The following is a 20,068-nucleotide window of genomic DNA, read 5'->3' as shown; positions in this document are numbered from 1 at the left end:
ACCTATGCCAAAAGCTAGATTTTCCAACACAGATGTACTTCACAATTGTACAACCTGTAAGAACTAAATAGCTCGACTCTTCGTTTGGCTGCGAGGCTACTGAAACGGAAGCAATGAACTTGGCGCCTATGGATTGTTTTCTTCTGTCCGGTTCTGCTGTAGGCCTATCGCCTGTCATACAGCAGCAGGCGATAGCGTGAGGTAACTGTACCACAGTAGAAGCAAGGCAAAGCAAGAGAAGGATCGGAAACTAAAAAGATCTGAGGAAGTGCCTGATGGAATCGCGCTCCGTTTGGCACGACACCAGCAAGAGCAGGCCTGGCGTAGGGGCTGGCGAGGAGCGAGAGCCGAGATAAAAAAAGAAGAAGAGAGAAACGAGGAAATCTGATGTCAGAAAACCGATGGGGGACAGAAGGCGTGGGCGCTTCTTGCTCAACAAAACGCAGCACCTCTCTTTACGCCCAGACCTTTAAAATAAGGAACCGCTAAAAATATAAAAATTAAACAGCAGTGTGGAGCTAAAATAAAACAAAAATGCTTTAGTTGCACAGGACTAATATTCACTAGTGTGGGTCAGCAAGAGTCCACAATCTTTCTAAAAAATATATATATTTTAAGTAAAAGTAAAAGTGAGAAAGGCTTAAACAGCACCATGTAAGACTGTTTGGGTCAATTCAACATCTTCCCTGAGTCCTGTGAAGTTGATCAAGAAGCTGAATGAAGAGTTGGGCGCATCTGCACCAAAAAAAAAACAAAAAAAAAACTTAAGTTTCCGAGGAGACCAGAATCGCAGCTCTGTGAATGTGTTGATAGCTGGGGATGGCAGGGCCAGGGTCTGAACATTATACTGTAGATCCTGTTTCCTTCATTTTTCCCAAAAACTCAAAGAACAAAAACAGAGTTTTGTGCTTAGCTCAGACTCCCTATCTGAGGACTGAAACAGTGCTTTCATCCACAGCAGTTTATACGAACACAAGCTTTTACGATTCGCTGACCTAGCCAGAGGCGTTGTGCTAGTAGCCTGTCTTTTTAGGCTGCGGAGTGCTAATGCCAAGACCTTTGTACACACGGACCTCACTGCTCATCCTAGTTTGCATTCTTAAAGAGTACATACTCATCATTGCAGACAGTCCGAGGAAATGTGGACTGAAAATCACTGTTCACCTCCAGTGGAAGTGACCACAATCCAGATAAGTAAACAATGCCCCTGCAAAATCAGAACAGGCCATTAAGGCCTGATCTACCAGAATTACACTCTTAACATTGAGAAGGCAGAACAGGTTTTAGCTTCCACACATCTTCCTAAAACTGCAGCCTGTCCTGATGATTATTAAAACCACTGTCCCACAGCAACATGTAAATCATCTTAGATGGCAAGATTACTTTTTGAAGCAAAACATCAAGATTTGTTGCCAGAAATAATGTACTGCCTTTCGCACTCTGCTCGTATTAAAACCCTGAAGTAGTGAACCATACCATTCATCTGTATGATGCAAAGCTGAAACGCTTGTGTGAAAGTTGGGAAATGCAGGCGAGTGAAGTTACGACGGGAAACAGGTGTGAAATCTGTGCTTGTTCGGGTTTGCAGGGTGGTTGTTCAGTCACAGTGTTACGATGAGGGTCTATGTTTTGTCATCACAGAGGAAGTAACACTCAAGGTTTCATAAACTTTTATTGCTCATTTGACATTTACAGTCATTACAGATAACCACAGTAATCTTTACTAAAATATATTAATGGATCTGAGAGTATAAAGACATCCTTTAAGAAAGAGAGAGAAAACATACTTTATAAGACCCCTTTAGGTAAATATATATCATTCGCCCCATTTAGAAAGCACCCTAGGCAGGTGCCGAAAATCCTTCATAACACCCTTAGAAAATATTTACACAATCATTCCAGAATCCACGTTTCACATTTATCTCCTTGTTCTTCATCGCCATAAACAGCAGCATACTCTGAGTTCTCATTATAAAAAAGAAGAGTGTTAGCTTGTGAACCTTCATTTCGTTCCAGTGGAAAAGACTATGTGAAAAAACGACAATAATTCAAAGAAATTTCCATGGTTCGGATAAATGTAACTCCTAATGTTCCCAACACTAACCAGTATAGCCATTGAGGGGAACTGAGACTCTCACAAGATCTCCTGAGAGAACAGTGGAGCAACGTGGGAGAACAATGGAGAACTAATACAATAAATCAGATGGAAGACAAAGACTATACGAGGGGATGTACCACTACTACAAGAAATAAAAACTGAATATAGTGTTTATTACAGAATGTGCAAAAGTGAACTTTTGATTATTTTCATACAATGGAAATAAAATATCCAGGCATACAGAGGTGTGTAAAAGCATGGACTGTAAAGCTGGCTCAAACTGGAATTGCAAATAACTAGAAACTTGGATTAGACAAGACTGGTCACTTCAGAATAGTGCTGAACAGGTATGTGGATTTTCCCAACCAATATCGAATTGGTAACCTAGCTGTTGTAGGCTGGAAAAATCCTCTCTTTAAGATCTTCTGCCACTCATGGCCACTCCTCCGAATATTTGGGACAACAGTGCCAATACACTTCATTGAACTCAGATCGCTTTGCTCAGAGATATGATTTTACTTGATGCAGCTTTTGCAAGATGATCTAGCCTCACACACAAGTCATAAGGATCCATTTTTGTGCAGCCTTCTGTCCTGAGCTGAAGAACTACAATTGCTTCTGGAATGAGAATCCACTACAGATGTGGAAAAGCCAGACACCACAATACTGTTTCTGGTTTGTGAATTAAGGGAGCTTGTTGATCCATTCCCAAGGGAAGAAGCAGTTTCGCCCTTGCCAAAAGCATGTTAATGATTGTGCTAAAGAAAAGGCACTTCATTTCAGCGATGACCCATCTCTGCAGGTTTAGGAACTGCTGTCCAACTGTGGTCACACATTCATCTCTGAGTAGGTTTGTAACGTCTGTACTTAATGTTGCATGCGGCACCATTCACTGTTAGATAGCACATACTGCATTTGTTTAAGCTGTTGCAAGATCTGCTGTAAGTTCCTGGTGTCTTAGTCTACTGCAGTGGTCACAAACCTAGGTGACTATGCAAACCACCAGATGGAAGTTTTGCAGAGTGCAGGACATTTTCAACAGCCCCTAAATAAAACGGGAAGTGCAGAAATAAGGCAAACTTTCTAAAATGAGTCACTAAGAAGAAAATGCATTAAAATTGTCCACGGCTTATCAAAAGCAGCAGCTAGTGCAGAAATGGAACACAACCCAGCAACGGCCTTCACAACCTCTAAAACGCCCAACGAGTAAAAACAGCATGACTCTCTTTTCCCAACTTGTCAATGAAATTGTTAAAGGAGAAATAACATACAAATATACAGTAACATTGAGCAGCAATAATATTTATCCGAAGCCTTCTCAGTGAGAAAAATATTGGTAAGATGTATAACCTATTTGTGGCTTCCTGGCACACAGCAATGTGATTGTGCTTCTAGTAAAACACAGTACATTCGGGTATTCATTATTCTCAATTTAAAAACAATCCACACCATAAGGTTTCTATGTAAATACTCTGATTTAAAAAAGAGGGATACCTGGATGTCCAGATGACATCGATGTAATCAACTTAACCTCTTGTACTCGGGCAAGAAATCTCTGACAGACTCACAAACCAATCCGTAACTTTTCATGAGCTATACGGCCAGCATGTTACTTACTGATCTGTATTGGAGAGTAATTACAAAGCAGCCAGATGGGTTATCACTGGGTCCATGGTTCAAAGGCCAAGACATTTTTCGAGAGGCTGAGAAATAGACACACCCTTTAGGCTCCCTGTGCCAAGTACTGTATTTAGAAATTCTAGGTTGTGCTGTGGAATACAGGTAACAAATGTCTCCCTGGAAGCTAAAATAAGCAGAAGATAACCCATCTTTGCTTAATTTAAGTTTTGCTATCTTCTGTAATTTATTTTTTTCAAAGCCCATTAAAACATTACACAGTGGTGTGCATATAGATGAGTAACAGCACTGGTAAATCTCCCACATTTGTTAATGTGGTTTCTCTGCCTGCAAACTGATGTGCTTTGCAAATTCTCTTCTTCTGTGCTTGTTCTTAAACCCCTGAGTTGGGTGTGAACAACATAAACACCTCCTTGGTGCTGACACCAAACAGTTCACTCCAATTCAAAAAGGGGGTGACTGATCAACAGAATCATTTTCTAGTATTTGCCCTCAATTCAAAAGATACTTCTTTTTGCTGCTTTTCTATTAATGAAAAAACAATGCCCTTTGCTAAAACTTTGAAAAAAAAACAAAAACAAAAATGTATTTAAATGGTAGACCTACATTCCCTTTCACCCCTATAATCCCTTAAATTCCTTAGAATCTGAAGTGTCTTGCAGCAAGATTGCTGAAAACGCATTGTTTTATGTCCAAGCAACACCAGAAATAAACATAGATTTCCATTTCTAAATAACTCTGTAACAATCCCCTTTTTGTTTCTGAAACCAACAACGCTGACTAAAGAAAACAGTCTACAGCAGAACTGGATGTGCTACACACTGACGGTGTACACTATACACAGGTGAGTGCAAACGCCAATTTAAAATTTCAAAAAGAACGTTTCTTTTCCCTATTAAAAAGGTAGGCAGCAGAGAAGAGGAATGAGAGACAAGCAGAGTGAACCGTTAAGATTTGGCAAGAAAAATAAAATAGTTCAAAGCTGTTGCCGTAGCCCCTCTCTGGGCGCAGGAGAGACTCCAGCTCGTTCTGTCACCTGCGGATCTTGACCCAGGGAGGACGAGACTGGTTCTTCGTTCTTCTTCTCGCTTTGTGTCGGTAGCTCACACATCTTGTCTAATCTTGTCCAAAAATCCTCTCCAGCTTCCATTTTTTATCTGAACTGTGTAAAAAAAAAAAGAAGACAGAAATAATGAGAACTTTGTAGCCTTTAGGACTCATCTCAGACACACACACGGGGGCAGGAGGCCCCTGACACGCGCAGGAAGGAAGTGTAGCTCAGCCAGCAGGCCTGACAAGAACAGATATAAGCGATTTCCTTGCCCCTTTCCCCTTACGAAATAACAGCTGTTAATTCCCTCACTCGAATCGGGGCTGGAGATCCGAATAACTGTAAGATCGCAAGTCAGTCCTCTCAAGCTGAGACGGCATTCTTCGCTCAGGTGTGATCTTCAGAAATAAGATTCTACACCACCTGTTTGGTAGTGGGGTGGCACAGTGGCACAGTGGTCTGAGTGAGGTTTGTAAGTTCTTCCCATGCTTGAGAGGGCTTCCTCCAGGTGCTCCAGTCCCCCCCCCACAGTCCTAACAAATACAGGTCGGTAAACTGGCGCTGGTGTGAGTGTGTGAGTATTTGTGTCTGTGTGCCATCCAGGATGTATCCTTCCTTGCACCCACTGCCTGCTGGGATAGACTCTGGCTCCCCCATGACCCTGAATTGGTTACAAAACGGATGTCTGGTAGTGCCCCACTCACTAAGAGACCTGACCATCTCCAATTGTGGCTAAACGGTTCTCAGCCGCTCTTACTGGGTTTGCCTTGGGCCTCACGGAAGGTTTCTGAGCCAGGGGAGGTTTCCTCATGACGGCGGGCTTCACCGCTGCAGGAGACACGGGCGCTTGCTTCAGGAAGCCGTTCCCGTCGCTCATCTCCTCCGAAGGAGCCCCGGCCAGCTCGTAGTGCTTCTTCCGCAGCTCTCCCAGCCTCAGTCTTTCGCCGTCCAGCTGCGCCTCCAGCTCCAGGACCTTCACCTGCAGGACACACACACACCCCCCCCCCGAGTCAGCGCCGCCACCCTGGCCGAGAGACCCCGGCTCTCCCCGTCCTCCATCGCCCCCACTCCACCCCCCTGTACGAGCCACAGGCGCACGACACCTGGACGGCTCACCCAGAGTTTGCAAAAACAGAAGGCAACACTAATGCAAATGATTCTGAAGCAGCTTTCCAGATTGAAGAGCAGTTGTGAGATGATAAAACCGGCCTGCTGCAGCTTGTTACGGCCTTCACTGAGGCAAAGTGAAAAAGGCCTGTCGAGGGGCCTCCTTGAGAGACTCAATTGCTAGAGGCGCTTGCCCAAGGGAAGGTTTTGCTCTATAATCATGGGTTCGAGCCTCGGTTGTGTCTCTGGCCGACTACGACTGGGATTCGCCAGGAGGTGGTGCAAAATCTGGCTGCGTTCTGGCTGATTCCAGGCCCGCAGTGCAATCAGTGAGAGACGCACCTCTCTTCCAGTCAGCACTGCCCTCAAGGCACCTGTCCAAGAGCAGGCGCACCTCAAGGCACCTGTCCAAGAGCAGGAGCACCTCAAGGCACCTGTCCAAGAGCAGGCGCACCTCTTGGACAGGTGGCTTGAGGGCAGGCAGGTCGGAGGAATCTGCCTGCACCTGCTCATTCTCCCCTGTGTGTGGCTGCAGAGTTCATTAAAAGCAAGTCGTTATGTGAAAAGTGATTAGCTACTTAATACTGAGTATAGCACAACAGTTGGCATTTATCCATTTAAAAAAAGGCCTGTTGGGATAATCTACAGTAATAGGGCTGTGCAATGGTGAAGCCCCTCAATATCTCAAGCACTAACCTGGGACTCCATCTCCTCTTTCTTGAGCTTAATCAGGGACATGCCTGAGAAGTCCATGGTGTCTGTGAGGGACAATAGTACAAATTAATTCCATAAAATCTAGAACGAGAAAACCATTCCTAGATAAAACACTTTACACCTGAATACAAAATGGTTTTGAACAGGGATGGACCTGTAGAGAACCTAGTACAGAACATTTGACTTCTTCTCTAAACAGAACACATGCTGTAAATAATTAAAATCAGAGGTCGTTTACAGGATTAAGGAGACGCTGGATATTCAGTCTATGTCTAGAAGCAAAAACAGATGTTGGACTAGAAAGCCTTCTTGTTGGCAGGAGATTCCATCTGCTAAGCCAGTACTAGGGCAAAAGTGGACTGTTCAAAGACTGTTGTCCGCTGTAATGCTGTGTTTCACCACCCCGCAAGGACAAAACCACACACACACACACAAAAACAAGCGCGGGCTTATACAACGTCCAAAACCCAAGGACTTCGCGGCCGAGTGGGCCGAACCCCTCACCTTTGTCTTCTATCTGCTCCTGCCCGGTCTTGGTGGAGGCGACGAGGTTGGCTGCCGTCTCGTTGACATAGCGGGAGGCCTGCTGCAGGGTGGACAGCCTCCTGCTGCTGCGGTCGGCTTTCACCTGCGCCAAGGAAATGAAAGAGCTGCTCAGGCCACACAAGACTCACGGGTGCTTTACACGCTGGGGCCCTGGGGCCGGCTCTGGGCCTGGGGTGCCATCTGCGGGATCCTTGTGTGTTCTCCCTAGGTTTGCATGGGCTTCCTCCCACAGTCCAAAGATTCTGGGAAAACTGGCCCTGGTGTGTGTGTGTGTGGGCCTTGGATCGGGCGAACCAGGAAACTGCCTGGAGCCTCCAGGCCACCAGGGGGCCCCCTAAATGTGCAACTAAACATAATTTTTTGCAACTGGCACATTCAACTGTCAGTCAAACATTCCCTCCAGTGGCTCTTTCTGTTGCTGCTCTGCTAATATAGACTTTTAAAGTTTGTTAGTTATAAAATATATTATTATTTTAAGTGTAGGAATGAAAGTGTAGTAGTTTATTTCACCCTCGATGTAGGAAATGACTCATCTTTGCCGAAAGAGGACAGTATCGGTGTGGTTTCAGCTGCCGCTACACCCGAAAGCTGTTCGTGTCGTTTCAGAAAGTATTAAATGTTGGGAGGATCGATTGTGTTAATCTTCCATTACATCTGACAGCGCTTCAGAGCCGGTCTTGTGCAGAGAGGCCTCACCTTGGAGGCGGCCACCAGCTGGGCCGTGCTGGCGGCGATCTCATGCGAGCACACAATCAGCTCCTCGTACTTCCCCGTGTGCAGCACCACCTTGTCAGCAGACTCCCTGCAACACAGCCGGACAGCGCTGTCACTGCATTGACACACGCGAGGCTAATAACAGAGCACTGCAATGGGCTTCTGTTACTGTTACAGTTATATAATGCAAGCTTTGCCACAAGCTTCTTAGGCAGGATTTGTAAGACAAAGACAAGTGAAAGACAATTTCTGTTAAGGCCACATTCATGAGACGGATATACTGTAAGGAGATTAACCATGTTCGATACAGCCAGACAGGCAGCACGCAACAATGGCGCCTGTGTGAATCAGAACTGATTAGCAAGGCAGCCAACATCTCTCTCTCTCTTAATGATGAAGTTAAAAATATCATCGCTGCGTTTCAATGTCATCATCTGCGAGGCGGGAGTCCTGCCACAAGAAACTGTTTTTTACTCCTTCACAAAATGATCAAGTGCTTACAGAATTGAAGAAAAAGGACTGATTCCTTTGAAAGATTTGTATACTGACAAACAATCTGCATCATTCAACCAGTTACAAGACTTAAAAGGATTTGGCCTCCCACAATCCCACTTTTATTTGTTTGAATGTTTTGAAAAAGACTGAAATTTTCACATATCCCTGATTGTTTTACACATCCCAACAGTGTGAAATTACTTTTATTATAGATTTAGACTCTTGTCGTATTTCAACAAGAAAACTGTAAAAATGCCTTAGCAAGATTGAGCTGTTTTTTCTTTGTCTGACGGCTGTTTTTTTGTTTTTGTTTTTTATGTGTTGCTATGTATTCTGTGTTGTTCTTTATGTTTCTTAAGTCTTGCTAAAATTTTAAATTAAAAAAAAGACACACCAGGCACACATAGGTTACCCAGTGAGTCTTTCACAAAAATATGTACACAAACTCTCTGGATTAATAACATTTTTAAATGCACGGCCCTCATCCTTACTGTAAAGTGTCAAGTGGCAATGTTTTAAGATCTGTCTTCACAGCACGCAAGAAGACTTATTCAGTGGCTGGTGGTCAGGCTAAATGTCTGGCTTGCCAGCTACAGTATGTACTGTGGTTTGCCGTCCCAGAGATGGAACCAGCAGTGTACTTACACCATCTGAGTGGCTCCCCAGCCCACTGCTTTGGAAGCTGAAATCAGGCCTTCAGTCCAGCGGGAATTTTTTGCGTAGAATTCCCTTACTGATGCTGCCCCCTGAACGACCAAAACATCACAGGAACAGCAGAGTAAAAAAGCAAATCATTATATATTCACATTTGTGTTTCTCTTTTGTATGAAAAAGCCGGTGGAGCCGAAGTCGCAACTGGTCCTGCTCTTTGGCACCTAGGCAAATGAACTAAGAGCTTAACTTCCAATCCCATACTGATGACAACTGAGACATCTCGTGCGTGCAAAGAGTAGAAGAATTAAATTTGACAGAACTCCAAAATGGACAGATCACTGGCCCGGTGTTCGGTGTTTCAGCAGTTTAAATTTCATTGCAGCACCTTTTCAAAGTTATCTTGTACATCAGAACATCAAGAAAGATGATCTGACGTGTCTCTGATTGGCTGGAGCCGGTCTTGTTTGGTTGCTACCAGCTAATCAAGCTGATCTCACCCAACCATTTCACAAAATAAACCAGGATACCAGCTTCAACAAACCTGGACGCTGTCTGTCCCAGACCTCCACATCTCTTAAGTACATCCAATACCGGTCACGTCACATGTACTTTATTTTACAAGGCCACGTCAAATGTATTTCTTCCATTGCTCATCATACAGGAGTGCTTCAGTTTAAAGACTCACCCTGCCACTTTCCACGATCTCTTTCTGCAGATCTGTGGAGGCGATGACCAGCATATGAATGGCCTGAAGGCAAAAAGAAAGACCTCAATATATGTTTTACAAGTGCACCCTGGATGTCCCAGAGCCTGCAACAGAGATTAGGGATTAGGGACTATGCACGACCTCTTGAACAGGAAGCAGAAACCTGTTCAGACCCTTTTCCTCTAAAGTTCATAACGCTCAAAAGTCATAAGCAGACAGCTTTCAGGGATAATTTAATTTAAGACTGCTAAACTCTGTAGGCACTGCAGTGTTTTAGATTAAAGTCGAAAAGTAAAACTAATGTAATAATTACAGGCAAAACAAAATGAAAAGCAACTGGAATTTTAAGGAACCATCATTCAGTCACCAGCACAAATACTGAGTCAAGCCAAAGTGGTATAGTTTTCCTTCTTTGGGTATTGCACTCCATAGCATGCCTGCAAGATTAATATGTACCTGCTGCAAGTGACAGACATGGCATCAGTGGCACAGCGATACTAACTGGGAGACTGATATAAAAATAAATTGCCAAACTCACCTTCATCAGATTTGTACAAGAGTTGAGGATTCTGTAAGGATATGAAATACATTATACAACTTAGGAACAGAAATAAACTGTAATATATAAAATTGTGTCAAGACTGTTTTTCATTGTAAATTCTGTCTCTATAAATAAGAATGATATTGCTGATTGTGGTGTTATCAAGTAAACTGTACCCAATATTGTAAACTCCTGGTTCCATTTCATACATCAGCAAACATTAGGCAGAAGGATGAGGAAGGACAGTGCGGACTATTTTAGAGACCATATCTGACCTAAGATTAGTAGGTGATAATGCCACAGATTACATGGATAATCATTCAGAACTGACTGTAATTTCTCTTTCTGTTTAAAACAAAGCAACGTTTTAATAAACATTCCTTCAAACACTTTAGGGAAAAATACAGAAACTACAATCAGTGCTACATCTGTGTATAATTTTTTGTGTAGCAAAAAAAGAGTTGGACACTGTACTGACCGCTCATTGACCTCTAGCTTGACCCCAGTGGTGTCCTTCCTTGCCTGGTTCATCATTTCCTGTTTATACAACAAAAACACTTACACTATTATAGTTTAATGTTATACTGTATAATGTATAGCTTAGTTTATATCATTAACATCAGTGGAGGATTAAAAACATTTCTAGGGATATCAAAATATATCCTAAAATACAGTATAAGCTGACATTTTAAAGGGATAATGACTCAGTTACAAATGTGCAGTGTTCTCCTAGCCTTTGATGTTTACTGTATGCTGCTGCAATTTACTCAGTCATCTGAAAGTACAGACACTAACATAACCAAAAGCCTTTGAACCATTTCAGATTAAAATAAAAACTGTTCTACAAAAGAAAAGGCCAATCAGTTCACACAGCTTGCCTGCCTGGTAGATAACTGATCTTGGGATCTCTTTAGTCACATCTTGAAAGTAACCAGGGTATTGGCTTCAAGTATGCCTCCTGGTTTCAATAAGATGTGACAATGGTCATTTGCGTAGGACACAACACCAAGGGCAAAAAGGAGTAGACACCAACCCGCCAGTAACTGACAGGGGAGTAGAGGGGGGGGGACGAACAGTGCAGCACTGTGAGAGGCGCTTACATCAATCCTCCTCACGGCCTCCTCGATTGCAGCGGAAGTGGCTGCCATCTCCTTGTCCACCAGGTCTCCCAGCTCCTCCTGCTTGATGTCCATGCCCTTCGGCCTCAGCTCCTGAAACACAGCCCCGAGCCCATGGAACCTCACTGGTGCCCCCTCTGGTCACAACTGGAAGTACAGCCTCGCTGGACTGGAGAACCTCTACATTCTGTCTGAGCAAACAGCTCGTCAGATCTGCAGCTGACTGGCCTGCAGTGTTTAACTCAACTTTCAGGAAGCTGATTGTAAAAGGAACATTTTCTCCCTTGTGACAATCCAACCTAAAATTACAAAATGTAACGCACTGTTTTGAATGCACTGCAGGAAACTGATAGCACCTTCTATTGTTGGAGAACATACCGCTTCTTCTACCTCAACGGTAGCAGTAACAGCTTCAATAAACAATCATAATATATTTTTAGCATTGCAATTGCATAGCGTTTCTAACTGAAACCCTGTAAAAGGTTGCAGGAAATGCTCATTTTGAATTGCGCATTGAATAGCACCGCTTTTTTTACAGTACCACTACAATACTTCTTTAAAGACATTTGTCTTTGCTGCACCCCGATGTGTTCGTGGGGTCAGCAAACCACAGCCGCTGGAAGCCCCGGTGCGCTCACCTGACCCAGGCGCAGGATCTGCTGGATGATGGCCCTGATGGCCGAGGGGTCGGCCCGCAGCAGGGACTGCTTCGACTTGAGCTCCCCGAGGTACTGCAGGCTCTGAGTGCCACAGCCACGGCAGCTATCGGTCAGTCCTGCAGGGCAAAACAAGACAGGAGCACGCTGAGGGGTTAAACTCAGAGCCCCGGCTAGTGTCCACCCTCTACAGTCCGTACAGTCTAACCTCCCTAGACCGGAGCAGGAATAACTTCCCTAACTGATATTCTGCGTATGTCGCCCTACACGAAGTGGTGAACTAAGTGGGATCACTCCCGTATCTCAGGCCCTTCCGGATCCCTAGGGATCAACAGCACTATTCAAATGCAAGAAACGAATCGACTCCAATGAGCACGGCCCGCGGGAGTCATTCCGCTGCTGTCCCCTGCTCCGTCACACAGCGCCTGCGGCGGCTCGGCGGCTCGGACTCACTGTCCGCGTGGTCCGTGGGGGCCATGTGAGAGGTGGCGCTGGCGTTCACTATGGTGTCGGCCGTCAGGTGGGAGAACTGGGCGAGGGCACGGAGCAGGCTGCCCCCGTCTGAGGACAGAAAGCACAGCCGGCGGTCACCATCACGCTCTTTACACAGCAACTGCAGGAAACTGATAGCGCCATCTAGTGTTGGAAAACATACTGCTCCTTTTCCCAATATCGGTACCTGTGCTTGGAAATATTGCCATTACTGGACAGAACACCGTTATGGCAGTTTTTGGGATGCCATTGTTTCAGGAAATATGATATTAGGAAAAGAAGTAGGTTTTTCAAAACGGAACTGGAAAGAAAAGGCAATACACATCTAGATGATCAATGTGAATGACAGGATTTTCATACAGTAACGCAAAGCAAATTGGATATTTCTGCCTGTATTATCTTACTATATTATGTCAAGCCATTAGGGCAGGTGAGAGCATGCACCTTTTTCTCCATCTGCCAATCATGTGTATATTGCTTTCGTTCATTCATTATGACAGCTCCTGCCTCACCCCCCATATAATTGAACTTAATCCAGCTTTAGAGCTGTGTCAGGAGTGCGGGGGGGGAGTGCACCTGTTCAGGAGCCTTACCTGCCATATTCTTCAAGTAGTCTGCGTGGCCCTGCTTCATATTGTCAATGGCGCCCAGCGTAGCCTCTGCCCGGCTGATGAGGTAATCTGCAGAGCAGAGAGAGACAGACGCATGCAGAGAACCATCGAGGGGACTTGCAGTTACAGTATGTCTAAACAGAGGGAGATTATTACAATACTTGGGCTATTGTCAGTGACACTGATATGGACAAGGCTGACAACACTGTGAGCATGACGTTTTTCGACTTCTCCAGTGCCTTCAATACTATCCAGCCCCTACTGCTACGAAGGAAGCTGGAGGAGATGCAACTGGGTGCCTCCATGATCTGAACATTGTTGTATTATTGTATTATTTTATTACACCGTGCTGTGTTGACTGTGCTAAGCTGCTGTTGCACTGCAATTTCCCTCACAGGATCAATAAAGTATCTAACTGACTTCTCAGCAACTGCCTCTGCTCTGTGCTGATGGAGCACGTTATGCTGATAGAGCTCACTGGTACCGGAGCCCAGCGAGTGCCAGGGCAGCTGTGTGGTTACCTGGGGAACTGGTGCAGCGGACGTGCAGGGGGTCGTCCAGCTTGGCCACAGCATCCTGGATGATGTTTTTAGCCTCAGCCACTGCACCCTGCAGCAGACTGAACTGCTCCTCCAGCATCTGCTGCTTCAGCTGCTCCTCTCTGCTCAGCTGGAACAGGCGTGCACACATACACACAGAACCGTGAGCGCTCAGCCCGTCTGCTTCCTGCCCTGCGCGGGTTTTCGACCCACGCCCACCACGCGCATTTCACCGCTCGGAAAATGGATCAGATTAAAAAGGCAGAAAGCACCAGGCTACATCCAGAAACCCAGTGCTTCCAGTCCACTGCTGGGAACCAGACACTGGGGAGAGGGGAAAAACAGAGCCCAGCCCCATCAGATTGAGAAAAAGCAGTGAAATTCCCTAAATCGCTCCTCACCTTGAAGTATTGTTTGATACCTATGGGTGGCACTCATGCTCTTTCTAGGGGATACGGGGTGGTACCGGTACAGCGGCGGCGTGTGGTGCCCACCTTCTCCCGCAGTTTGCCCTGCAGCTCGCCCATCTCCCGGGAGGTCTTCTCGCGCTGCTGCTGGAGACTGGCCTCCTGCGTCTGCAGGGAGGTCCTCAGGGTGGCCAGCTCGGCCTCGCGCTCGCTCACTCTCCGCGCCAGCACCTCCTTCTCCGCCTGCAGCCCCGCCAGCGTGCCGCTCAGCTTCTCCCCCGCCTGCCAAACACACAGCAGCTTTGTGACTGGCGAAGCACCCGGCCACCTGGTCACTATCAGACAGGAGCACAGGGCAGGGCAGGACAACACATCTCGGCTTCATTGCTCAGTGTGCTGAGGATTCATTTAATCACTCGTTCAAGGAGGTGGCATTCCTAGGATCTGTCTAGAAACCGATAGGAAGGTCAAGTAATATCTATCAATCTTGCATAACGTGGTTGTTGTGATGCAGATGTATAAAGCTCTAACTGCAAACTTTAAACAATGCAATTAATACACGCACCTCTTCAAGTCCAGTAAGGACATGACGAATAAGGGTTTTGAGGAGATCAGGCCAATGAGTTTAATGACAGCCTTGCTTTACCATACAAAATACCAAACATACCAATTACCAAACACTCTGGCTTTACAATACCAAAACACACATCAGAGTAACTCATCTTTCAACTGCTCTGATGCAGTCCAGTATAGAATTTCGCAACAGTCGGCGTCTTATTTTATTGCTTATAAGAAGGATTAATGTGACAATAAAGGCGCTGTTAATATCAAAGTGTAAAGCAATGGAGTGGTTCAGAGGAACTGCAAGTTGAGGAGCCCTGTAAATTAGTTTTTTTGCCAAATACATGACAGTGAGTCTAAAATATGAGTAAAGAAAACAGCTAAAACCTGCTACAACTTGCTTGTTTACACTCTTTACCATGAAAACTAAGAGCTGTAACAATATAGTTATATTCAAATTACTTGAAAGGTGGTACTACCTTAGATTACTAATGAACTGTTTAATAATGTGCTTTATTTCTAATAAATTCACATTCCTTCAAATTCTGTCTGTGACACCCCAAGCCCAAATGAATTAAACCTTTCCTCTAGAGTGCAGCAGAAGATTAGATCAAGTCGCACACTTCAACACTTTCTTCTCCACGTTCGTCTTTGCCCGAGCCTCAGAAGAGCTCGACAGGAAGCCGTACCTTCTCGTTACTCAGCAGGGTGTTCTGAACGTGCAGCAGCTCCGTCTTCCTCTCCCCCAGCTCTCGCTTCAGCTTCTCCATGTCGAACTTCTGCTCCTCCAGCTGCAGGGGGCGAAAACCGAACTGATGAATTTCCAGTCCGTTCACGAGCCGGCTTCGGCGCGAGGACAGAAGCTGAGCTCAGGTCAGACAGGGGCGGGAGTGTGGGGCAGCGGTCGGCAATGAGTTCTGTACTCATAACTGGAAGGCTGTGGGTTCAAATCCCAAGTGAGACGCTACTTAATGTCACCTGAGCCCCTGAACAAGATGCTTTGCCCTCACCGGTATAAATGTACATTGCTTTGGATAAAGGCGTCAAGCCAGTCAGCAAAGGTTTAACAGTCAACAGTATTTTCCTTGTTTCTGGCGGACTGCGGATGGCCTCAAGTGGCAGTACCTTCATCTCAGCCTCCTGCTTGATGCGCTCCATCTCAAAGGTCAGCTGCTGCTTGGTCCTGGCCACCTCCTCCTGGGTCTGCTGTGTGGCCGACAGCATCTTCACTGTGTCCGCACTCTGCACGCCAGAGACATGACACACCTCAATGGGTGACAGATGGGGCACCAACCAACACACTTACTATCCCCTGTCTGCTCTACTATTTCCATTACTGAAAAAAACCCAACAAAAAACACCAAAATACCGTTTCCGTGAAGAACAGCTCAGACTTTTATGTCTCTGTTTCATAACTTTATCGTCTCCTGAGTCCATCCACTGCTCTAAAATGACTGAAGCAAAAAAGGATTCCTGCTGATCAGTCAAGTTTCACATCGATTGGCTCATTTTATGACCTATCCATTTCTCAGAACATTACTGACATCCATACTATATGAACACAGAAATTAAAAGAGACATGACTATTTAATTTGACAAGCCTGACTCGTCCCAATCATTGTGATTTCTTTCTGGGATATTAAAATGAAGGAGATGCACTGGATAAAGAAGCATATGTCCCCAAGTCACACAGCTGCAGGATTGTGCTGCGCTCACGTTACCTTCCTGAGGAGCTCAGCGTGGCTGGACACCAGCTCGGCATGCTTCTCCTTCAGTTTGGTGTAGCGCAGCTCTGTAGCCTGCGCTCGTTCTGCAAGGACAGGAAGGAGACTGGGTAGAACTGAGGTGCTGATCAGTCTTTGTGCTCTGTGCCTTTCTTCCATAATTAATCTATGAATATGTGCATGAGAAAGACAGGCAGCATGGCCACCAGCAGGTATTATGAAGAGTAATGAAAGCATTCTGTGTGCTTGTGCAAGAGTGGACAGTTGTTTGTATATACTTCTAAACTCAGGAGGCTGTAAAAGTTTTTAAAACTTGACTGCTTTCTTTCATGTTTTAGCATTTCGATTTTATTTTTGCCTGCTTTTTAAAATTATTTATTTTCTTCCTATTGCCATTTTTGTACACCACCTCAAGCTACAAGGGATAAAAAAGCACCATAATTCGATCTGACACGTCATGGCATGCGCGTGTTTTGAAACAATTTGCACGTGTGTGACTGGGAGTCACTGGAAACATCTGTGTGCCTGATTTTTCCCCCATTTCAGACCACACAGATTGCCGATGTGCGTGATGTGTGCAAATGTTGCTATGAATGGGGCCTGTGCGGTGTGCGCTGAGGTGCTCACTCTCGGCCTCCACGTAGCTGACTTGCACAGTCTCGCTCTCCGCCTTCTGCCTCCTCAGGCTCTCCAGCTCCATGCGCAGCTGCTCGTTCTCCACCAGGGCGCGCTGTTTCTGCACCCGCTGCTCCTCCAGCTCTGCCTCCAGGCTGTTGATCTGGGACTTCAGCTGGGTAATGTACCGCTGGGCCTGAAGAAGACGGGAACCAATTAGTCCACTGCACATTCTTTCACTCCGAGATCCCCAAAGTTAGCAAGGACCTCTGAACCTCATTCCCAACCCACGATTCCCAATCTCACTGTTGTGATTCCCTGTGGATGTCAGAGAGGACGTCCTTCAACTGACTTGAATCGGGAACCTAGTAGTAAAAGGAAGGCTTAACTAATTTTAAATTGGATCTCATCTGCAAATGAGCCATCAATGAAATTGGGATTTGTTTTACAATAATATAGTGTTACAAAATGTACCCAAGGGGTAGGTTATAATTCAAGGCCTGTGAGAAATGGCACAAGTTCTTGATATCCTCTGGCACTGATTTGGTTTAAGAGTAATAAACCAAGGCACACTTCATCAAGTAAATGTACAATCAAGTAAAAAAAAACACAATGTTTAACATTACAGAAGACTTTAAATGCTATCATGCACAAACCAATGCCTTTGAGAGGTCTACTGTACTTTCTGGAGATCCACAAACCTAGAGTGCGATCTATGCAACACCGTACAGGCCATAAAGAGAACATCCATCCTACTTAAAAGAACTGGTCCCAGTGCTACATCTGCCATCTTACAACATAGATGTCCAAAGGTGAATGGGAATCAATCTCCATATTCTAAAGACACATCCTCAAACTAGTAGAGAACATTTCTGGTCTGTGGATTCCACAATAAAGGAAATCACAATCAAAATAAAAAAATAAACAGGGCATCAAGCTCTCTGTAACTACATTCAAATTGTCTGAATAAGACCCTAAGAACTGCAAATGGTCTAGATTGTGTAGTCCAGCTCATGGACACCTGGATAGAACCAACACCATGTAAGCACCAAAGAATCCATGCTTGGCATCAGTAGAAAGAGTAGCTCAATTAATGCAAGACCCTGCATAATAAACATAGTAACAGAGTTACTTCTACAGGTATCAAATTCCCTGATCCCTAGTTAAACATCTCTCACTTCACCTCAGCTTTGATCTTCTCCAGTTCGGCTCTCAACAGCTCGATCTCTCGCTTGAGGTTGTCTATCTGGACGTCCCTGTGCACCAACCAACACAAAACATTCATTATTCTTCATTTAGTTTGTATGTCGTCCCTCTGTAGTTAATGTAAGTTCCATTTTGCTTTGTAGTAAGGAATACTGGTCTTCTTTTTCTAAATAAATGCTCATTTTCCCAGGACTAGACTTAATTCAAAGGTTGAATAAGGGTGTTCAGAGACAAAAGATCAGTTCACCTAACACAAAGAGCTTTCTTCGCCAAACAAGCACTAGGGGGAGGTCTAACCACATTTTTCCAAGTTTGCCAGATACCACAGCAGTTCTGTTATCGTTGCATTTTAATATATTCATTGCTTAACGATACATTTTATCAAGTGGCAGCTAAATAAAGGGAAATTAAAGATCCTCACCTGTCATCAAATCCACCATTAGGAGGGCCAAATGTTTGATCAAATATATCAAGCAGCTGAAAAAAATTAAGCCAAATTAAGACAAATGTGAGATCAATGATACTTAATATGGGTACAACAGAAAAAGACACACCCTGCCCTTGTTCGTTTTTCTTAAGTCCCAGATTTTGTGATAAAGACACTCCAGCAGGCCTTAGTTTAATTAGGGGTCCAAGAGGAAACTTAATCACTTTGCTGTGACGCAATTTCAAATTGCTTTTAAGAGGAAATGATTAGTATTACTTTCCCTCTTAATAATAGAGGCAGCAGCTATATTACCCTGCAGCTCACAACCAACAACCCATCTCAGCAGGTGCAAGTCTAGCCCATACCTGGATGGGAGACCTCCTGGGAAAGATAAGGTTGCTGCTGGAAGAGGTTTTAGTGGAACCTGTAGGGAGCACTCACCTACAGTACTATAAAAAAGTACCACCTGGCCTTTACCAACCATGGCCTCCTAATAATCCCCATCCCTGAACTGGCTTCATCACTCTGCTCTCCTCCCCACTGAGAGCTGGTGTGTGGGGAGCGGACTGGCACACTTTGGCTGTTGTCGCGTCAGCCAGGTGGAACCGATGAATTTTTTAACAGTTTAATTTTTGGTTAATTTTTAAAAATCCATTACAGTTACAGTGCTAGTTGTTTGTGTAAAGGGTTGTTTGTACACGGGATGACTCGGGGGGCTCCGTACCCGCGGCTGAGCCTGCGCCAGTGGCGTCTGCTGGGCGGGCTGGACCGGCTCGGCCATCTCGATCAGCGGCTCGGGGTCTTCGTCCTCAGGGTCCTCCTCCGGGATGACCACCACCGGCTTCACGTGCTCTGCCAGGGCGGAGGCCCGCAGGAAGTTGGGCGGGTGCTGCGCCCGGAAAAACCGAGGTTAGGGCGAGACAGGGAGAGAGCGGAGGGGCAGGGGAAGGGAAAAAGAGAAACACAGGCAGGAGGCTGATGAGAAACTCATCAGGGCGTATGCCCTCGCTGAAAATGACACACCTCAGCAATTTCAAAAGCTCCTGTGAGGTGTAAATGCAGAACACTAAAGTCACAATGATTATTTTCGATTATTCGGAGGAAGGAATACTAGGAGCTCACAGAAATTCACGCAATGCTACTCGATCCGTGTAAAATGTTTAATTAGGGACGCTGTTCTGGAGACTGCGCTCTGTGCTTCCTTGTCCTGTGCCCTGTCCGCCCCACCCTCCTCTCCCCCAGCGTGCCACTAGCTGAACCCCCTCCTCTTACATCAGGCAGCTTGGGGATCTGGATGAGTCTCTTGAAGTAAAGCATGTCCCTGGCTCGATTGAAGAAGTTCTTCAGGCTAAAACACAAAAACAGGCAGGATTGAGTAAATCTGACTCAACACGGCCTTCGCTTTTGAGTTTCGGACCTAATATTCTGGTTCTGAAGCTCATCCCTAC

General features: G+C 45.3%; 1 protein-coding gene across 2 annotated transcripts in view; it reads right to left on the bottom strand.

Annotated features, from left to right (window-relative positions):
* Window positions 1-1,653: 1,653 nt before the first annotated feature.
* Window positions 1,654-20,068, bottom strand: part of hip1ra (huntingtin interacting protein 1 related a) — a 45,193-nt gene continuing 26,778 nt past the window's right edge. For both annotated transcript variants that reach the window (XM_088617811.1, XM_088617812.1), the window contains exons 10-32: window positions 19,893-19,968; window positions 19,345-19,509; window positions 18,615-18,670; window positions 18,171-18,243; window positions 17,000-17,183; window positions 16,370-16,458; window positions 15,774-15,890; window positions 15,338-15,439; window positions 14,175-14,369; window positions 13,663-13,810; window positions 13,124-13,210; window positions 12,492-12,599; window positions 12,021-12,157; window positions 11,365-11,475; window positions 10,743-10,801; window positions 10,262-10,292; window positions 9,703-9,765; window positions 9,009-9,109; window positions 7,851-7,956; window positions 7,113-7,236; window positions 6,591-6,652; window positions 5,545-5,766; window positions 1,654-4,898 (exon numbers count right to left, since the gene is read on the bottom strand). In XM_088617811.1, the coding sequence (XP_088473937.1) occupies window positions 4,890-4,898; window positions 5,545-5,766; window positions 6,591-6,652; window positions 7,113-7,236; window positions 7,851-7,956; window positions 9,009-9,109; window positions 9,703-9,765; window positions 10,262-10,292; window positions 10,743-10,801; window positions 11,365-11,475; window positions 12,021-12,157; window positions 12,492-12,599; window positions 13,124-13,210; window positions 13,663-13,810; window positions 14,175-14,369; window positions 15,338-15,439; window positions 15,774-15,890; window positions 16,370-16,458; window positions 17,000-17,183; window positions 18,171-18,243; window positions 18,615-18,670; window positions 19,345-19,509; window positions 19,893-19,968 (2,425 nt within the window). In that variant the 3' untranslated portion in view covers window positions 1,654-4,889. The remainder of the gene's footprint in view (window positions 4,899-5,544; window positions 5,767-6,590; window positions 6,653-7,112; window positions 7,237-7,850; window positions 7,957-9,008; window positions 9,110-9,702; window positions 9,766-10,261; window positions 10,293-10,742; window positions 10,802-11,364; window positions 11,476-12,020; window positions 12,158-12,491; window positions 12,600-13,123; window positions 13,211-13,662; window positions 13,811-14,174; window positions 14,370-15,337; window positions 15,440-15,773; window positions 15,891-16,369; window positions 16,459-16,999; window positions 17,184-18,170; window positions 18,244-18,614; window positions 18,671-19,344; window positions 19,510-19,892; window positions 19,969-20,068) is intronic.

This window comes from Lepisosteus platostomus, chromosome 24 (assembly GCF_059453375.1).
Source record: "Lepisosteus platostomus isolate fLepPlt1 chromosome 24, fLepPlt1.hap1, whole genome shotgun sequence".
NCBI lineage: Eukaryota > Metazoa > Chordata > Actinopteri > Semionotiformes > Lepisosteidae > Lepisosteus > Lepisosteus platostomus.
The sequence above is the reverse complement of the archived record's forward strand: the minus strand, read 5'-3'. Positions and strand labels throughout refer to the sequence as shown.